Below are 20,515 nucleotides of genomic sequence, written 5' to 3' on the forward strand. Positions count from 1 at the left end.
TGTGTATGGTGGCTTATATATGACATTTCGTCTTTTCGGTTTGTCGTCCGCGAAATAATGCCAAGCGAAATAACGAAATAACGAAAATACGAAAACCTGCCAAAGCGAAATAACGAAATAACGCCTAAACGCCAAAGCTCAATAACGAAAAGACGAAAAAGCGCCAACGCGAAATAACGAAATAACGCCAAAAAGAGGAAGAAAATACGCCATTTTTGGCGTTATTTTCACTTCGGTTTGGCGTTTTTGCGGGCGACAAAGCGAACCCTCTGACATACACACGACATCAAAACTTACTAAAGGATCCATTTGGTAAAAAGCTACATACGTATATGTCACTGTCTAATACTATTATAGGGCTGGGAGTCCTAAACGTATATGTCACTGTCTAAGACTATAAACGGGCTGGAAGTCCTAACAGTATATGCCACTGACTAACACTATTAAATGGCTGGGAGTCCTAAACGTATATGTCACTGTCTAAGACTATAAACGGGCTGGAAGTCCTAACAGTATATGTCACTGTCTAAGACTATTATAGGGCTGGGAGTCCTAACAGTATATGCCACTGACTAACACTATTAAAGGGCTGGGAGTCCTAAACGTATATGTCACTGTCTAATACTATTAAAGGGCTGGGGTCCTAAAAGTATATGCCACTGACTAACACTATTAAAGGGCTGGGAGTCCTAAACATATATGTCACTGACTAATACTATTAAAGGGCTGGGAGTCATAAAAGTATATGCCACTGACTAACACTATTAAAGGGCTGGGAGTCCTAAAAGTATATGTCATTGTCTAATACTATTAAAGGGCTGGGAGTCCTAAACGTATATGTCACTGTCTAATACTATTAAAGGGCTGGGGTCCTAAAAGTATATGCCACTGACTAACACTATTAAAGGGCTGGGAGTCCTAAAAGTATATGCCACTGACTAATACTATTAAAAGGCTGGAAGTCCTAACAGTATATGTCACTGTCTAATACTATTAAAGGGCTGGGAGTCATAATAGTATATGCCACTGACTAACACTATTAAAGGGCTGGGAGTCCTAAAAGTATATGCCATTGACTAATACTATTAAAAGGCTGGGAGTCCTAAACGAATATGTCAATGTCTAATACTATTAAAGGGCTGGGGGTCCTAAAAGGATATGCCACTGACTAATACTATTAAAGGGATTGGAGTCCTAAACGTATATGTCACTGTCTAATACTATTAAAGGGGTGGAAGTCCTTATATATACGTCACTGAATCGCATGAGCAGACCCTATTCTTAAAAGTTGCATTAAAATAATAAAAAACAACAGTTTTCAAATTTAAACATTTATTTAGTACAGTAAATAAAATCCGGAGTGTTAGAGTCCTGAGAGGTCGGAGTGGTGGAGTCCTGAGTGTCTGGAGTGGTGGTGTCCGGAGAGTCCGGAGTGTTAGAGTCCTGAGTGGTCGGAGTGGTGGAGTCCTGAGAGTCTGGAGTGGTGGTGTCCTGAGAGTTCGGAATGGTGGAGTCCGGAGAGTCCGGAGTGGTGGTGTCCTGAAAGGTTGGAGTGGTGGTGTCCTGAGAGGTCAGAGTGGTGGAGTCCGGAGAGTCCGGAGTGTTAGAGTCCTGAGTGGTCGGAGTGGTGGAGTCCTGAGAGTCTGGAGTGGTGGTGTCCTGAGAGTTCGAAATGGTGGAGTCCAGAGAGTCCGGAGTGTGGTGTCCGGAGAATGTGGAGTGGTGGTGTCCTGAAAAGCCGGAGTGGTGGAGTCCGGAGAGTCCGGAGTGGTTGTGTCCTCAGAGTCTGGAGTGGTGGAGTCCTGAGAGTCTGGAGTAATGGTGTCCTGATAGTTTGGAATGGTGGAGTCCGGAGAGTCCGGAGGGGTTGTGTCCTCAGAGTCTGGAGTGGTGGGGTCCTGAGAGTCTGGAGTAATGGTGTCCTGATAGTTTGGAATGGTGGGGTCCGGAGATTCCGGAGTGGTGGTGTCCGGAGAGTGTGGGGTGGGGGTGTCCTGAAAGGCCGGAGTGGTAGTGGTTGTGTCCTCAGAGTCTGGAGTGGTAGAGTCCTGAGAGTCTGGAGTAATGGTGTCCTGATAGTTTGGAATGGTTGAGTCCGGAGAGTCCGGAGTGGTGGTGTCCGAAGAGTCTGGAGTGGTGGTGTCCTGAGAGTTCGGAATGGTGGAGTCCGGAGAGTCCGGAGTGGTGGTGTCCGAAGAGTCTGGAGTGATGGTGTCCTGATAGTTTGGAATGGTGGAGTCCGGAGATTCCGGAGTGGTGGTGTCCGGAGAGTGTGGAGTGGTGGTGTCCTGAAAGGCCGGAGTGGTAGAGTCCGGAGAGTCTGGAGTGGTGGTGTCCTGAAAGGTCGGAGTGGTGGAGTCCTGAATGGTCGGAGTGGTGGAGTCCGGAGAGTCTGGAGTGGTGGATTCCTGAGAGTCTGGAGTGGTGGAGTCCGGAGAGTCTGGACTGGTGGTGTCCTGAAAGGTCGAAGTGGTGGAGTACGGAGAGTCTGGAGTTGTGGTGTCCTGAAAGGTCGGAGTGGTGGTGTCCGTAGAGTCTGGTGTGGTGGTGTCCTGAATGGTCGGAGTGGTGGTGTCCGGAGAGTTCGGAATGGTGGAGTCCGGAGAGTCCGGAGTGGTGGTGTCCGGAGAGTGTGGAGTGGTGGTGTCCTAAAAGGCCGGAGTGGTAGAGTCCTGAAAGGTCGGAGTGGTGGAGTCCTGAGAGTCCGGAGTGGTGGGGTCCTGAGAGTCTCTGGAGTGGTGGTGTCCTGAGAGTTTGGAATGGTGGAGTCCGGAGAGTGTGGAGGGGTGGTGTCCTGAAAGGTCGGGGTGGTGGAGTCCTGAGAGTCTGGAGGGGTGGTGTCCTAAGAGTTCGAAATGGTCGAGTCCGGAGGGTCCGGAGTGTGGTGTCCGGAGAATGTGGAGTGGTGGTGTCCTGAAAGGTCGGCGTGGTGGTGTCCTGACAAATTGGAATGGTGGAGTCCAGAGAGTCCGGAGTGGTGGTGTCCTGAGAGTTTGGAGTGGTTGAGTCCGGAGAGTCTGGGGTGCTGGTGTCCTGAAAGGTCAGAGAGGTGGAGTCCGGAGAGTCCGGAGTGGTGGTGTCCTGAGAGTCTGGAGTGGTTGAGTCCGGAGAGTCTGGAGTGCTGGTGTCCTGAAAGGTCAGAGTGGTGGAGTCCGGAGAGTCCGGAGTGTTAGAGTCCTGAGTGGTCGGAGTGGTGGAGTCCTGAGAGTCTGGAGTGGTGGTGTCCTAAGAGTTCGAAATGGTCGAGTCCGGAGGGTCCGGAGTGTGGTGTCCGGAGAATGTGGAGTGGTGGTGTCCTGAAAGGCCGAAGTGGTGGAGTCCGGAGACTCCGGAGTGGTTGTGTCCTCAGAGTCTGGAGTGGTGGAGTCCTGAGAGTCTGGAGTGATGGTGTCCTGATAGTTTGGAATGGTGGAGTCCGGAGAGTCCGGAATGGTGGTGTCCAGAGAGTATGGAGTGGTGGTGTCCTGAAAGGCCGGAGTGGTAGAGTGCGGAGAGTCTGGAGTGTTGGTGTCCTGATAGTTTGGAATGGTGGAGGCCGGAGAGTCCGGAATGGTGGGGTCCAGAGAGTCCAGAGGGGTGGGGTCCTGAGAGTCTGGAGTGGTTGAGTCCGAGGAGTCTAGAATGGCGGATTCCTGAGAGTCTGGAGTGGTTGAGTCCGAGGAGTCTAGAATGGCGGATTCCTGAGAGTCTGGAGTGGCAGAGTCCGAGGTGGCTGGAGTGGGGGTGACCTTAAAGGTCGAAGTAATGGAGTCCGGAGAGTCTGGAGCGGTGGATTCCTGAGAGTCTGGAGTGGTGGAGTCCGGAGAGTCTGGGCTGGTGGTGTCCTGAAAGGTCGAAGCGGTGGTGTCCGGAGAGTCTGGTGTGGTGGTGTCCTGAATGGCCGGAGTGGTGGTGTCCAGAGAGTTCGGAATGGTGGAGTCCGGAGAGCCCGGAGTGGTGGTGTCCGGAGGGTGTGGAGTGGTGGTGTCCTGAAAGGCCGGAGGGGTAGAGTCCGGAGAGTCTGGAGTGATGGTGTCCTGAAAGGTCGAAGTGGTGGTGTCCGGAGCGTCTGGTGGGGGGGGGTCCTGAATGGTCGGAGTGGTGGTGTCCAGAGAGTTCGGCATGGTGGAGTCCGGAGAGTCCGGGGTGGTGGGGTCCGGAGAGTCTGGAGTGATGGTGTCCTGATAGTTCGGAATGGTGGAGTCCGGAGACTCCGGAGTGGCTGTGTCCTCAGAGTCTGGAGTGGGGGAGTCCTGAGAGTCTGGAGGGGGGGTGTCCTGAAAGGTCGGAGTGGTGGTGTCCGGAGAGTCTGGAGTGGTGGATTCCTGAGAGTCTGGAGTGGTAGAGTCCGAGGAGTCTAGAATGGTGGATTCCTGAGAGTCTGGAGTGGTAGAGTCCGAGGAGTCTGGAGTGGTGGTGACCTTAAAGGTCGAAGTAATGGAGTACGGAGAGTCTGGAGTGGTGGTGTCCTGAAAGGTCGGAGTGGTGGTGTCCGGAGAGTGTGGAGTGGTGGTGTCCTGAGAGTTTGGAATGGTGGAGTCCGGAGAGTCCGGAGTGGTGGTGTCCTGAGAGTCTGGAGTGGTTGAGTCCGGAGAGTCTGGAGTGTCGGTGTCCTGAAAGGTCGGAGTGGTGGAGTCCGGAGAGTCCGGAGTGTTAGAGTCCTGAGTGGTCGGAGTGGTGGAGTCCTGAGAGTCTGGAGTGGTGGTGTCCTGAGAGTTCGAAATGGTTGAGTCCGGAGAGTCCGGAGTGTGGTGTCCGGAGAATGTGGAGTGGTGGAGTCCGGGGAGTCTGGAGTGGTGGATTCCTGAGAGTCTGGAGTAGTGGAGTCCGGAGAGTCCGGACTGGTGGTGTCCTGAAAGGTCGAAGTAGTGGAGTACGGAGAGTCTGGAGTTGTGGTGTCCTGAAAGGTCGGAGTGGTGTTGTCCAGAAAGTCTGGTGTGGTGGTGTCCTGAATGGTCGGAGTGGTGGTGTCCGGAGAATTCGGAATGGTGGAGTCCGGAGAGTCAGGAGTGATGGTGTCCGGAGAGTCTGGAGTGGTGGTGTCCTGAGAGTCTGGAGTGGTGGTGTCCTGAGAGGTTGGAATGGTGGAGTCCGGAGAGTCCGGAGTGGTGGTGTCCTGAGAGGTTGGAATGGTGGAGTCCGGAGAGTCCGGAGTGGTGGTGTCCGGAGAGTGTGGAGTGGTGGTGTCCTGAGAGTTTGGAATGGTGGAGTCCGGAGAGTCCGGAGTGGTGGTGTCCTGAGAGTTTGGAATGGTGGAGTCCGGAGCGTCCGGAGTGGTGGTGTCCGGAGAGTGTGGAGTGGTGGTGTCCTGAAAGTTTGGAATGGTGGAGTCCGGAGAGTCCGGAGTGGTGGTGTCCGGAGAGTGTGGAGTGGTGGTGTCCTGAAAGGTCGGAGTGGTGGTGTCCTGAATGGTCGGAGTGGTGGAGTCCGGAGAGTCTGGAGTGGTTGATTCCTGAGAGTCTGGAGTGGTGGAGTCCGGAGAGTCTGGAGTGGTGGTGTCCTGAAAGGCCGGAGTGGTAGAGTCCTGAAAGGTCGGTGTGGTGGAGTCCGGAGAGTCCGGAGTGGTGGGGTCCTGAGAGTCTGGAGTGGTGGTGTCCCGAGAGTTTGGAATGGTTGAGTCCGGAGAGTCCGGAGTGGTGGTGTCCGGAGAGTCTGGAGTGATGGTGTCCTGATAGTTCGGAATGGTGGAGTCCGGAGAGTCCGGAGTGGTGGCGTCCGGAGAGTCTGGAGTGATGGTGTCCTGATAGTTCGGAGTGGTGGAGTCCGGAGAGTCCGGAGTGGTGGTGTCCTGAAAGGTCGGGAAAGTCCAGAGTGGTGGTGTCCTGAGAGTCTGGAGTGGTTGAGTCCGGAGAGTCTGCAGTGGTGGTGTCCTGAAAGGTCGGAGTGGTGGAGTACGGAGAGTCTGGAGTTGTGGCATCATGAAAGGTCGGAGTGGTGGTATCCGGAGAGTCTGGTGTGGTGGTGTCCTGAATGGTCAGAGTGGTGGTGTCCGGAGATTTCGGAATGGTGGAGTCCGGAGAGTCCGGAGTGGTGGGGTCCGGAGAGTCTGGAGTGATGGTGTCCTGATAGTTCGGAGTGGTGGAGTCCGGAGAGTCCGGAGTGGTGGTGTCCGGAGAGTGTGGAGTGGTGGTGTCCTGAAAGGTCGGAGTGGTGGAGTCCTGAATGGTCGGAGTGGTGGAGTCCGGAGAGTCTAGAGTGGTGGTGTTCTGAAAGGTCGGAGTGGTGGTGTCCTGACAGTTTGGAATGGTGGAGTCCAGAAAGTCCAGAGTGGTGGTGTCCTGAGAGTCTGGAGTGGTTGAGTCCGGAGAGTCTGCAGTGGTGGTGTCCTGAAAGGTCGGAGTGGTGGAGTCCGGAGAGTCCGGAGTGGTGGTGTCCGGAGAGTGTGGAGTGGTGGTGTCCTGAAAGGCCGGAGTGGTAGAGTCCGGAAAGTCTGGAGTGGTGGTGTCCTGAAAGGTCGGAGTGGTAGAGTCCGAGGAGTCTGGAGTGTTGGATTCCTGAGAGTCTGGAGTGGTAGAGTCCGAGTAGTCTGGAGTGGTGGTGACCTGAAAGGTCGAAGTAATGGAGTACGGAGAGTCTGGAGTGGTGGTGTCCTGAAAGGTCGGAGTGGTGGTGTCCTGACAAACTGGAATGGTGGAGTCCAGAGAGTCCAGAGTGGTGGTGTCCTGAGAGTCTGGAGTGGTCGAGTCCGGAGAGTCTGGAGTGGTGGTGTCCTGAAAGGCCGGAGTGGTAGAGTCCGGAAAGTCTGGAGTGGTGGTGTCCTGAAAGGTCGGAGTGATGGAGTCCGGAGAGTCTGGAGTGGTGGTGTCCTGAAAGGCCGGAGTGGTGGAGTCCGGAGAGTCTGGAGTGGTTATGTCCTCAGAGTCTGGAGTGGTGGAGTCCTGAGAATCTGGAGTGATGGTTTACTGATAGTTTGGAATGGTGGAGTCCGGAGAGTCCGGAGTGGTGGTGTCCGGAGAGGGTGGAGTGGTGGTGTCCTGAAAGGCCGGAGTGGTAGAGTCCGGAGAGTCTGGAGTGGTGGATTCCTAAGAGTCTGGAGTAGTGGAGTCCGGAGAGTCTGGACTGGTGGTGTCCTGACAGGTCGAAGTGGTGGAGTACTGAGAGTCTGGAGTTGTGGTGTCCTGAAAGGTCGGAGTGGTGGTGTCCGGAGAGTCTGGTGTGGTGGTGTCCTGAATGGTCGGAGTGCTGGTGTCCGGAGAGTTCGGATTGGTGGAGTCCGGAGAGTCCGGAGTGGTGGTGTCCGGAGAGTCTGGAGTGATGGTGTCCTGATAGTTTGGAATGGTGGAGTCCGGAGAGGCCGGAGTGGTTGTGTCCTGAAAGGCCGGAGTGTAAGAGTCCTGAAAGGTCGGAGTGGTGGAGTCCGGAGAGTCCGGAGTCGTGGGGTCCTGAGAGTCTGGAGTGGTGGGGTCCTGAATGGTCGGAGTGGTGGTATCCGGAGAGTTCGGATTGGTGGAGTCCGGATAGTCCGGAGTGGGGGTGTCCGGAGAGTCTGGTGTGGTGGTGTCCAGAATGGTCGGAGTGGTGGTGTCCGGAGAGGTCGGATTGGTGGAGTCCGGAGAGTCCGGAGTGGTGGTGTCCGGAGAGTCGGGAGTGATGGTGTCCTGATAGTTTGGAATGGTGGAGTCCGGAGAGTCTGGGGTGGTGGTGTCCTGAATGGTCGGAGTGGTGGTGTCCGGAGAGTTCGGATTGGTGGAGTCCGGATAGTCCGGAGTGGTGGTGTCCGGAGAGTCTGGAGTGATGGTGTCCTGATAGTTTGGAATGGTGGAGTCCGGAGAGTCCGGAGTGGTGGTGTCCTGAAAGGCCGGAGTGTAAGAGTCCTGAAAGGTCGGAGTGGTGGAGTCAGGAGAGTCCGGAGTGGTGGTGTCCTGAGACTCTGGAGTGGTGGTGTCCTGAGAGTTTGGAATGGTGGAGTCCGGAGAGTCCGGAGTGGTGGTGTCCTGAAAGGTCGGAGTGGTGGAGTCCGGAGAGTCTGGAGTGGTGGTGTCCGGAGAGTGTGGAGTGGTGGTGTCCTGAAAGGCCGGAGTGGTAGAGTCCGGAGAGTCTGAATCGGTGGAGGCCTGAAAGGTCGGAGTGGTGGAGTCCTGAATGGTCGGAGTGGTGGAGTCCGGAGGGTCTGGAGTGGTGGATTCCTGAGAGTCTGGAGTGGTAGAGTCCGGAGAGTCTGGAGTGGTGGTGTCCTGAAAGGCCGGAGTGGTAGAGTCCGGAGAGTCTGAATCGGTGGTGTCCTGAAAGGTCGGAGTGGTGGAGTCCTGAATGGTCGGAGTGGTGGAGTCCGGGGAGTCTGGAGTGGTGGATTCCTGAGAGTCTGGAGTGGTGGAGTCCTGAAAGGTCGAAGTGGTGGAGTACGGAGAGTCTGGAGTTGTGGTGTCCTGAAAGGTCGGAGTGGTGGTGTCCGTAGACTCTGGTGTGGTCGTGTGATGAATGGTCGGAGTGGTGGTGTCTGGAGAGTTCGGAATGGTGGAGTCCGGAGAGTCCGGAGTGGTGGTGTCCTGAAAGGTCGGAGTGGTGGAGTCCGGAGAGTCTGGAGTGGTGGGGAGGGGTAGAGTCCGAAGAGTCTGGAGGGGTGGTGTCCTGAAAGTAGAGTCCTGAAGGTCGGAGTGGTGGAGTCCTGAAAGATCAAAATGATGGAGTCCGGAGAGTCTGGAGTGGTGGATTCCTGAGAGTCTGGAGGGGTAGAGTCCGAAGAGTCTGGAGGGGTGGTGTCCTGAAAGGTCGGAGTGGTTGAGTCTTGAAAGGTCAAAGTGATGGAGGCCGGAGAGTCTGGAGTGGTGGATTCCTGAGAGTCGGGAGTGGTAGAGTCCGAAGAGTCTGGAGTGGTGGTGTCCTGAAAGGACGGAGTGGTTGAGTCTTGAAAGGTCAAAGGGATGGAGTCCGGAGAGTCTGGAGTGGTGGATTCCTGAGAGTCTGGAGTGGTAGAGTCCAAAGAGTCTGGAGTGGTGGTGTCCTGAAAGGGCGGAGTGGTGGTGTCCTGAGAGTCTGGTGTGGTGGTGTCCTGAATGGTCGGAGTGGTGGTGTCTGGAGAGTTCGGAATGGTGGAGTCCGGAGAGTCCGGAGTGGCGGTGTCCGGAGAGTGTGGAGTGGTGGTGTCATGAAAGGCCGGAGTGGTAGAGTCCTGAAGGGCGGAGTGGTGGAGTCCTGAAAGATCAAAATGATGGACTCCGGAGAGTGGTGGTGTCCGGAGAGTGTGGAGTGGCGGTGTCCTGAAAGGCCGGAGTGGTAGAGTCCAGAGAGTCTGGAGTGGTGGTGTCCTGAAAGGTCGAAGTGGTGGAGTCCGGAGAGTCCGGAGTGGTACAGTCCGGAGAGTCTGGAGTGGTGGTGTCCTGAAAGGTCGGAGTGGTTGAGTCTTGAAAGGTCAAAGTGATGGAGTCCGGAGAGTCTGGAGTGGTGGATTCCTGAGAGTCTGGAGTGGTAGAGTCCGAAGAGTCTGGAGTGGTGGTGTCCTGAAAGGTCGAAGTGGTGGAGTACGGAGAGTCTGGAGTGGTGGTGTCCTGAAAGGTCGGAGTGGTGGAGTCCTGAATGGTCGGAGTGGTGGAGTCCGGAGAGTCTGGAGTGGTGGTGTCCTGAAAGGTCGGAGTGGTGGAGTCCTGAAAGGTCAAAGTGATGGAGTCCGGAGAGTCTGGAGTGGTGGATTCCTGAGAGTCTGGAGTGGTAGAGTCCGAAGAGTCTGGAGTGGTGGTGTCCTGAAAGGTCGAAGTGGTGGAGTACGGAGAGTCTGGAGTGGTGGTGTCCTGAAAGGTCGGAGTGGTGGAGTCCTGAATGGTCGGAGTGGTGGAGTCCGGAGAGTCTGGAGTGGTGGTGTCCTGAAAGGTCGGAGTGGTGGAGTCCTGAAAGGTCGGAGTGGTGGAGTCCGGAGAGTCTAGAGTGGTGGTGTCCTGAAAGGTCGGAGTGGTGGTGTCCTGACAGTTTGGAATGGTGGAGTCCAGAGAGTCCAGAGTGGTGGTGTCCTGAGAGTCTGGAGTGGTTGAGTCCGGAGAGTCTGGAGTGGTGGTGTCCTGAAAGGCCGCAGTGGTGAAGTCCGAAGAGTCTGAAGTGGTGGTGTCCTGAAATTTCGGAGTGGTGGAGTACGGAGAGTCTGGAGTTGTGGTGTTCTGAAAGGTCGGAGTGGTGGTGTCCTGAGAGTTTGGAATGGTGGAGTCCTGAGAGTCCGGAGTGGTGGTGTCCTGAGAGTCTGGAGTGGTTGAGTCCGGAAAGTCTGGAGTGGTGGTGTCCTGAAAGGTCGGAGTGGTGGAGTCCGGAGTGTCCGGAGTGGTGGTGTCCTGAGAGGTCAGAGTGGTGGAGTCCGGAACCACGGACAGATTTATCGTTTGGAAAGAACAGTGTCTTAGCTGTACTTATCAATTCTTCCATTCAATTGTTTGCTTACAGTTGTTTGTCTAGTACCATATCCTGTTTATTCTTTACTTGTTTTGCCTTCCTTTCTGTTGTCACTGTACATCCAGCCAAGCTCTATTCGTCCTGTCGATTTTAGTGCATTTGTATTTCGTTTCATCTCCAAATCTTGAAGAACTGCTTCTTTGTCTGACGTCTGAATGCTTTAATCTCAATCGGCCCCTTATTTCAGTAAACAGATTGGTTTTTCTTGCCTCTTTCGACGTATTTCCATTATGGCGCCTGCAAAAATCTTTGACTGCAAGTCTGTCCCCATACTCTGGAATGTAATTTTCAAGTTGTTCGTCTGCCATCAGCATGATAACAGAACAATCCACCTGAATATTGAGAATATTCGAATTCAGTATCAATATATTCATAAATGAGAGACAAATAGAGGTAGATGTACACAGCTTAGTTTCGCGATTCTACTCATGCATTCTGATATTTTCGTCTTACTGACGTATTTCTCCCATTTAAAGTAAAACAGAAGACATTCGTATTTGTATCTCTTTCAAGATGAGACGGAAAACCAGAACAAATGTGAAAATAACTCGTTTTAATATTTAGTTTTCAGAAACAAGTTATACAGATGACGTAATAGCTTTTTCATAACTGGCCAACATGACGTGAAAATGTGTTTTCACAAATCATTATGACGTTGTTCGCATTTTTGGTAAATAATCTAGTACCTTATCTTCCAAAAGTGGTTACATATCTATATCCTTCTCTTCGTGGAATTCCGTCAATGATGCAGCTTCCATCCTTTAGATTTCTGCAAATAACGAATTATACTGTTGTAACTATCAATTGGATCATCTCATTGTTTTTCTTTTATATGACAAGTTTGAAATTTCTGTAGCATTTAGAATATAGACACAAATTAAGTGTATGAAATTTCACATGGTTTCTTATAAGTACCATAACTTTGCACAACGCATTGTACTAACTCATCATGGAGAAAAGACTCTATGAACGGAGAGAATTTCTAAACACCGGGTTTATCACAAAGAAATTATATAAAAGTTGGAAACATTTGCTTTTGTAAGTTAGAACTATTGCACATTAGTATGTTGAAAATGGATACACTAATGACCTTACTCCTATTGGTACACTATAAAGCTTCGACCACAAACGTCAGCCCCTCGGTCTTTACTAAAAAAGTAATGAATTCGTGGAAGTCTTGGAACGGTTTATTGAAATTAATACGGTGGTACATTTAGGACAATACACACTATTATTTTCTAAATAAATTATCTCGAGCGCTCGATGAACATTCTGATATTTTCCTCGTTGCATATAGTTTTAAAATGTATTTGAAAAAAAAAGTAAAATAGAAGAAGTAATGTTTTTTTCCATTGAATACCATATACATTTTACACGACTGGCAGAAAATATCGACATTTCACTTGTTATTCGCAATCGAAAATAAATGAATAATGGTATTCAACGGGAAACCATTAAATATCCTTTCTTTATTGAGAGGATCGACGTGGGAATGTGTGGGTTAGTCTGTTGACATGACAACGACGTAGGGGCCTCTGTAGGTAGAGGAATCCCGATCACTTAGTTACGTGAAATATGGTTTTTTACTCTTTCGTTGTCATATGATTTAAAACTTTTTATGAATAAGCTATCTGTGGTTATCCTGTTTCCTGTAAAATTACATTTTTATTGTTTCCCATGATATGTTTGTCACAATAATAGTTCCACAAAATCTCATGTTTCTTGTTTATATGTATGCGACTCTAAACACAGTTTCTTGTATCTTGTTAGTCTGCAAACATGAGAATTTGCGGTGTTGTCTATTTTCTTGCCTCTGCTACAAAAATCACCAATCCTTGTAAAACCACAATGTCAATGTACGAATACCTTTGTATTTATGATCCCCCCACGTAACATTTACCGGAACACTCTAATAGCTTTATTTCTAAAGAACATACACGTATCTCGCTTTTTTGACAATTATCTTGTCAAAATGATCGGTAGCCGGATGACGTATTTTATACTTCAATCGTGTGAAATAATATCAATAGATATTTCTAATGTTTATACGTTTACAAGTACACTTCATGACACGTCAACATGCATGAAAGTACACCTGCTCGTCCCTAACAGACTGGAAATATAATAAACATACAGCACGTGCAAGAATTAAAAACGGCAGAAAACTGATCAAACACTATATACTGAAGTTAGATAAGTCATCTCTGATTGAAACTTTACAATTATAATGAATAACAACGATCAAAGATACCGCTCGACCACCACATCGACGATACCTGTACACTGGTGGACCCTTACCGTTTATTTTTTTCATTTTTTCGTTAATTTTTCAAAAACTGTTAATTTTTTCTCTTTTTGTGTTTATTTTTTGGATTATCGTTTATATTTGACGAGTCACCGTTTATTGTTTAAACCGACGTTTATTCTTCGAAGTCTTGTGTTTAGTTTTGAGTATACCCGTTTGTTTTTAAAACAGAGTGTTTGTTTTATAACTGCATGTTTATTAGTCCCCTACCGGTGAAACCGGGGGGACTATAGTTTTCCCCTCCGTCTGTCCGTGGGTCCGTCCGTCTGTCTGTCTGTCCGTCTGTCCGTCTGTCCGACTGTCCGAAGAGGTTTGTCAGCACTCTAGAGCCTTCATTCTTTCATGGATTTTAATCAAACTTTACACACATGTAAAGAATTAAAATATCTTCAACAAGTTCGAGTTTCAAGGTCCTCGGATCAAGGTCAAGGTCATTATTACTATAAATAGAAAAATTTTGTCAGCACTCTAGCGTCTTCATTCTTTCTTGGTTTTTAATCAAACTTCACACAGTCATAAAGAATTAAAATATCTTCGACAAGTTCGAGTTTCAAGGTCATCGGATCAAGGTCAATGTCACTATTACTATAAATAGAAAATCTTTGTCAGCACTCTAGCGTCTTCATTCTTTCTTGGATTTTAATCAAACTGCACACACTCATAAAGAATTAAAATATCTTCGACAAGTTTGAGTTGGACAGGTTCGAATTTTAAGGTCAAATGGTCAAGGTCACAGTTACTATAAATAGAAAATTTTATTTTACATTCTTCCTTGCCTGTTTATCAAACTTCACACACTTGAAAAGATACCTTTACAATCAACAAATAACATTTCTTAGTATTTTTATTCCTTTACCGGTGAAACTGGGTGGGGGTGGCAGGGAGGGAGAAGAAAACAAGAATACCTAAAGTTTTCCTCGCTGTCTGTCCGAAGAAGTTTGTCAGCATTCTTGCGCCTTCATTTTTTCCTAGTTTTTAATCAAACTTCACATTATTGTAAAGAATTTAAATATCTTGGACAATTTCAAGGTAATCGGGGCAAGACAAGGTCACTATTACTATTTTAGAAAATCTATGTCAGCACTCTAGTGCCTCATTCTTTCATGGATTTTAGTCAAACTTCACATTATTGTAAAAAATTTCAATATATTGGACAAGTTCAAGTTTCAAGGTCCTCGGATCTAGGTTGAGGTCACTGTTGCATCTTAATAGATTGCGGGGGCCGGTAGGGGACATGTATTGCTTCAGCAATACTCAGTATGCTTGTTTTTCAAGGAACATTGTTTGTTTTATAACTGCATGTCTACTTTTCACGGAACAGTGTTTGTTTTATAACTGCATGTCTACTTTCACAGAACAGTGTTTGTTTTATAACTGCATGTTTACTTTTCAAGGAACAGTGTTTGCGTTTCAAGGAACAGTGTTCCATTTTGGTGGAGCGTTGACCTCTCGCGGCAAATCGTTTAATTTTAGCAGAAAACGTTTAGTTTACGAATATCTTTTGTTCTGTCGGGTTCTTTCATGTCTGCCGACCGGCCACGCTCTCGTCCGCGACAGGCTTACCATATTGGCAGTGTAGCGGCTCGCATCAGTCAATCTTACCTGAGCTCGGTCAGAGCGCTCACCCGCGACGCACGTAGCCATCGGCTACCGGTAGTCTGAATCGTAAAAAGCACCGCTGTAACTGGTTCGTCATTTTCCATTGCATGCATTAAAAGTGACGTTTCTGTTAGTAAACACACGATTAAACCTTTGTTCTACGCCACCAACATAAAGTGGACGTTTTCCTTTTTTTTTTCGAAACGTTTGTTTTATTGTACAACATGATCAGCGAATCAATGTTCCCCAAGTACGTGTTTTATTGTACAGCATGATGAAAATACCAGTGAACCAAACCACACAGGTACGTGTTTTGTACAGTATGATTAAAATACAAGTGAATTAAACTACCCTTAGTACGTGTTATATTGTACAGTATGATTAAAAAATACAAGTGAATCAAACTATCCGTAGTACGTGTTGAATTGTACAGTATGATTGAAATACAAGTAAATCAAACTATCCGTAGTACGTGTTGTATTGTACAGTATGATTAAAATACAAATGAATCAAACTACCATTAGTACGTGTTTCATTGTACAGTATGATTGAAATACAAGTGAATCAAACTACCCTTATTACGTGTTTCATTGTACAGTATGATTAAAATAAAAGTGAATCAAACAACCCTTAGTACGCGTTTCATTGTACATCGGCATTATGTACATTTTTTGTTTTATGTTGTTTTTATGGTCTTGTGGAGCAGTGAATAAACAGTTAAACGTTTGGATGTGTTGGGTACTCTTTGACATGATGAACCCCGGTAGCATATTTAGAATAGTAAAGTTTAGTAATAGAAATCTCAAATAGGCCCCCCTCAAATTTATATCATATCTCCAATTTAAAGTTCATGTCCAACAGCCAAGAGGCACACATTTTTGTTATTATCTATCCCAAATGTAAGAGATGTGATGCTGCATTGGCGTACTCCATAAGATCCATCGTCTGGTTCTCAAGGCGCTCCTTCAGCTGGGTCAGTCGGCTGCTGATGTTTCGGTATCGTTTCTCGCGTGGTCTGTTGAATCCTCCTGCATCTCGTTGTATCCTGTTGATCTCGTTGGCTGCCTGAATCTCCTGGAACACTCTGATGATGGCGAAGATGTTTGGGTGTACATGGTGAACCTTCTTCATAATCTCTCTGGCGATGACGTTGGCATGGTCTGAAGGATGGGTGTGCTGGCGTTTTCCAAACCGTACTTGAATATCATTTAGTGTAGTCAGTGTGGCAGGGCAGGTGGCATTCTTCCCCCCAATGTTATTTTAAAAAGTGGGGGAAACGAGAACAAGCCCATGCCCGCTACTAAACGTATACACGTATACCCTGGCCAAATTCAAAGACATAAATACTCACCTCATCACGTCTGCATTTAAGGCTCTTTGCATAGACGTCATGTACATAGATAATAATCTTACAGCTTCATGTATAATAGTGATTGTAAGCGTTTTAGTTGTTTAACAATTATAACTAATACTATTATCCATATGTTGTAAAACGCTTTAGAGTGATTTTGCAAATTATATATGGCGCTATATAAATGTTGTATATTATTAAGTGTTGACGATATTGCTTAAGATATTTAAAGTTAATTGTTTGTTTAATATGTATATCATTCCTTATTTAACTGTTTAGTCCCATGTATTTTTCGTTAAGATTAACGCGTTTTACCTATAATGAGTGTTATGTTCTCTTATGTACAAGGTTTTTTGTATAAAAACCGCGGTTCCTGTATATCGACAAATTTTGTAACGATTTACTAACGACGGGTCCGATAAATTAGTTATTGTATGTTTTAAATCATCCAGACAATGGATTAACATATGTCCGCCACTGACTTTCACTTTCTTTCCTACTGCAGTTTGTTTGTGTTCTGATACTGCACGATTCGTCTTTTCCACCCGATACGAGAACTGAGCTTTGTTATTATCGTCTGTTCCGAGCAAACTTTGAGAATTAAGGTTGCGTACGCACTAAAACATTATAATGTTCTTTTCAACTTGCAAATAAAATAGTCGTGTCTGTTGTGTTTGTTGTACGTATATGGCTTTAGTTAAATTGCGTGTAATAAAGGGCTTTTCTTGGATCTCTTTTGATTACACTAGTTCCCGGATATAATGGACATATAAATCATGATGAATTGTATGTAGGAGAGACTATTTGTTGGTATTTGGTCATCAAATAAAATAGCAAATATGTGTTCCGGTATCTTCAGTCAATTTCCGTTTTTTTAAATATATTTTAGCATGTATATATCTGTCCCAAGAAGGCAGATCGTAGCAAGTCTAGTTTTTGTACTTTACATGTACTGTATATGTACCGTTGACGTTTTAAACGTTCATTTAAGTAACCCATTGTTCATAAATTGTGCAATTCCAATCACTATGAAATAAAGGGTATATTTCTTTGCATTATTATCTTATTTTTTGCTAAAATCTAGCTACTGCTTATTTATATATGTAATCGGTATTTTATGATTGATGTTATATAAAATAGGTCGCAAGAGTTAATGCTTGTATTATAATGCGGCTTTAAATAAAGTTTTCTTTTTCGTATTTTGTGTTGAAATCTGTTTAAAATCTATGCCATGTCAATTAAAAATTCAGTATCACTAATGTTGAAATTCAAATTCCGATCCAGTCTTAATTACCTGTAACAAAAATTCCATGACATTAATTGCTACGGCCTTATAAACAGGCAAGTATACATCAACAACCCCCGTCATTTTCGAATGACATGTTTATGTAGCTGACAGCTCATAATAGGACTATGTGTGATATTTTACAGGATGATTAAAATACCAGTGAATCAAACTACTCTTAGTACGTGTTATGTTGTTCATTCTTACACGATTCGTTTTCAACGCGAGTTTTGATTGGTTACGGACCATGTTCTAACCTGCGATAGAACCATGCTCAATCGTGTTAAGCGCCACCCATCGCACTTTATCCACGCCCTAACCAAAACAATAAATATGTTTATACCCTATCGGTCTCAAGTTCAAACCAAATTTCATGTTCTTATCGCCAGTATATAAGCCACTCAAAACAACGTACTATCCACCAAGTGTGATTATACAATCACTGAATTAATTTAACCTTAGTACGTGTTTTATTGTACAGTATGTTATAATACAAGTGCATCAAACTACACTTAGCGCGTGTTTATTAAAATACAAATGAACACTCCAATAATATGTCGAAATAAAACGATGGAATTATGACGTGTTTATAATTTACATCAACCTGGTATTTTGAAATATATGTTGTTCTGAACAATAAATATGTCAAATTAAACTATAAGACTGCCGTGTTTGTAATTTACTTCAGCCGTGTCTGTTGAAATATGTGTTTGCTTATTACTCGATTTGTAATAAAAATGTATAATTTACATACATGTGTTGTGTTTGTATTTTTATTCGACCTGATGATCTGAAATACGTGTTCATTAAACACTCGATTTATTTGTCAAATAAAACTATAAAACTGTGGCGTGTTTGTAATTTACTTCGAGCTGGTGTTTTAAAATACGTGTTTGATACATACTCGATTTATATGTCAAATTGAACTTTGAAACTGTGCCGTGTTTGTAATTTACTTCGAGCTGGTGTTTTGAAATACATGTTTTAAACACTTGATTAATATAACAAAATAAAACTGTTCCGTGTTGGTAATTTACTTCGACCTGATGTTTTGTAATACGTGTGTTTCATAATCGATTGATCTTTATAAAGCTGCGTCGTGTTTGTAATTCATTCGACCAGGTGTTTTGAAATACGTGTATGTTATTTATGTGTATATTAATGTTAAATAATGTGTCTATAAACTGCAAGGTTCCGAGCAATTAGACATACAATAACCTAAGTTTTCTACACATCAGATGTGCTTGTATGTAGTAATGCCTGGTCTTATTTCATTTTCATTGGAAGAACATGATATAAGAAGTGTGATGAACATGTGGTGTTGAATTGAAAAGACATAAATGTAAATTGTATTGAAAAGACATAAATGTAAACTGTAAGACAGAAAAAGTACAATCTTGCTTGAATTCAGAAAATGCTTGGGACATGGTCCCGGTTTTATAAAACATCTCAACTCTTGAGATTTCCTCAAGTCTAAGATTTCCCATTTTTTTGTGTCCCATAGACAATAAATTGCTTAAGATTTTCCTTAACTTTGAGATGTTTTATACAAGTGGGCCATGGTGTCTTAATGTTATAACTATTCGTGTATACATTAGTGTATAGATGCTATGCGACATTACAAACAACTCGAATACATTCTTGGTGAAAGACATTATCTAACAGCCAAGCCATTTCATTGTATTTCAAACTGCTATCACACATATTTCAAAATGTATGCAGATGTTATCACATCCTATTTCCAAATAATATTTTTCTTTCTTTCGGTCTTTGTGCCATGTATGTTTTTTTCTGTAAAAGAATGTTCTAAATACGGTTTTTAAAATTATTACCACATAGGCAGTAAGCGCTTACTATATACATGCTTATATTCCAAGTGTCAAGTGATATAATCACATTCTGTTTTTAAATAAATTGTGGGTTTTTTACCATTGTTCCCAGTGAATGGAATGAATGCTCTGTATTTGGCTGTACAAACCTCAAAATACTTCACGTCTTGGTGATTATTTAGCAATTAAAATGGGTTGGAGAACAAAGCTTTGTTCCATTTGAAATATCATTTGCTCAATCTTAAAACAAATTTCTTCTAAGTGTTCAATTGATTTATAAAGCGGTCGGTCCCTTAACCTTTCACATAGCAATATGGACTCACAAAAAGTGTACACATGTTACTGCGTCCAATGCCAACCTATTATGGTCATAGAGGAAGGGTCGTTGCATATCAGACATTTTTGTAGCACATTACATCGATGTAACAGAATGGACACCGAATTCAGGACCACCCTTGGCTGCACAAATATTGCAGCGATATCCCTAGCCTAAAGGTAAGTTCATTTTTTTAAATCTTGACATGCACAAAAAAAGAACACCCACAAATACATAAATAATTTAATTTTGTAACATGCCATTATATAATATAAAGTGAAAAAGTGATGATCTTCTGTAAATTAATTATTGGGCTAATGAATTGCAAATAAAGGTTAGCTCTTCAACACAACAGTAGGGATTACTAGGTCCAGATGAAATACTCACGACCCACCTATCACTTTTAATAACAAAACTGGTAGAGTATCTCATAAGCACTTGGGTCTAAATTTAAATAAATCGGGAACATGGAACAATCATATTAACATCATTTAATGCGAAATGAAAGTGGTGTTGTCAATCCCTGCTATCTAAGTTAGTGCTTTCGGTCATAGGATTTAATACTACGGAAAGGCAAGACATAGTGGATATGCAAAGTATGAGGGCGATGCAAGGTGAGTTATTATTAATTTGTGTTATTTTTGTTTCAAAAAGAGCTAATGTTTGTATCACGTCGGAAATTGCGTCATTTTCAGTGAAACCATGTTGTCATTTCGCTGTTTAGATCAAATTTTCTTCTAATAGGCCCATATTCCACCATTTTTCAAACGTGGGATATCAATAAATTAAAAAGATGAGTAATTTTTGCAGGTGTTATTTGTGGTATGTCAGTGTTTTTGTTTTTATTGGTATTGAAACTGACCACTACAGTACTACAGTACTGTGGCGGTACCCAATCTGGGACGGTACCCAATCCGGGACACTTGTGGGAAAGGGTCTAATGAAAATGGCACGTAATACAAACAAGCAATTTTATTTTTGTAATTTTTATTTAATGATACTCTGAACTGTATGCCGACTTATTTGACTGCCGAATCTGCGCGATTACAGGGGTGTACAATTTAATATATCGAGTACTAGTCCACTACACATCCCTGTCAAAATCGTCGTCTGAAATGTCCGACTCATTATATTCTGTAAACTCCCCAAGCAAGTGTTCTAAATCTATGTCATCATCCCAAGACAGAAAATCAGACGTTGACAAGTTGTGTGATTCATGGTGAGACAATTTTAAAAGCGCTGAAGTATTCGATCGTGAAATGCTATGAACCGACTCCCTCAGAGTCCAAACCAAAATATAGCACAAACTCAAGATACAGACGATAATATCTCCAACACAACTACTGTACAGCTAGACATGGTGGCAACGATAACATTTCTCCTGTTATAAAATGAAGACCTACTAATACCACGAACTAATATAATTCCGTGCTAATACACAGCCCAGTCAACTTTGATAACCGCAAATCAAAACACTTCG

At 45.2% G+C, this 20,515-nt stretch overlaps 1 protein-coding gene across 1 annotated transcript; it reads right to left on the minus strand.

Annotated features, from left to right (window-relative positions):
• Nucleotides 1-1,571: 1,571 nt before the first annotated feature.
• Nucleotides 1,572-15,385, minus strand: LOC110465307 (mucin-12-like). The gene is made up of 9 exons (XM_021521031.1): nt 15,183-15,385; nt 11,059-11,119; nt 10,560-10,682; nt 9,134-10,301; nt 7,055-8,800; nt 5,838-6,865; nt 4,857-5,767; nt 3,306-4,767; nt 1,572-2,648 (listed from the first exon to the last, which is right to left on the minus strand). The coding sequence occupies exons 1-9, from the start codon at nt 15,383-15,385 to the stop codon at nt 1,572-1,574; spliced, it is 7,779 nt and encodes a 2,592-aa protein (XP_021376706.1).
• Nucleotides 15,386-20,515: the final 5,130 nt, after the last annotated feature.

Source organism: Mizuhopecten yessoensis, unplaced genomic scaffold (genome assembly GCF_002113885.1).
Source record: "Mizuhopecten yessoensis strain PY_sf001 unplaced genomic scaffold, ASM211388v2 scaffold1579, whole genome shotgun sequence".
Lineage (NCBI taxonomy): Eukaryota > Metazoa > Mollusca > Bivalvia > Pectinida > Pectinidae > Mizuhopecten > Mizuhopecten yessoensis.

Coding starts and splice junctions, on each gene's coding strand:
- LOC110465307 (XM_021521031.1), bottom strand. CDS start 15,385: ATGAAGAAGGTTCACCATGTACACCCAAACATCTTCGCCATCATCAGA. Junction 8,801..9,133: donor GGACACCACCACTCTCCGGA/GTCCATCATTTT, acceptor CCGTCCTTTCAG/GACACCACCACTCCAGACTC. Junction 6,866..7,054: donor GTACTCCACCACTTCGACCT/GTCAGGACACCA, acceptor CCATCACTCCAG/ATTCTCAGGACTCCACCACT.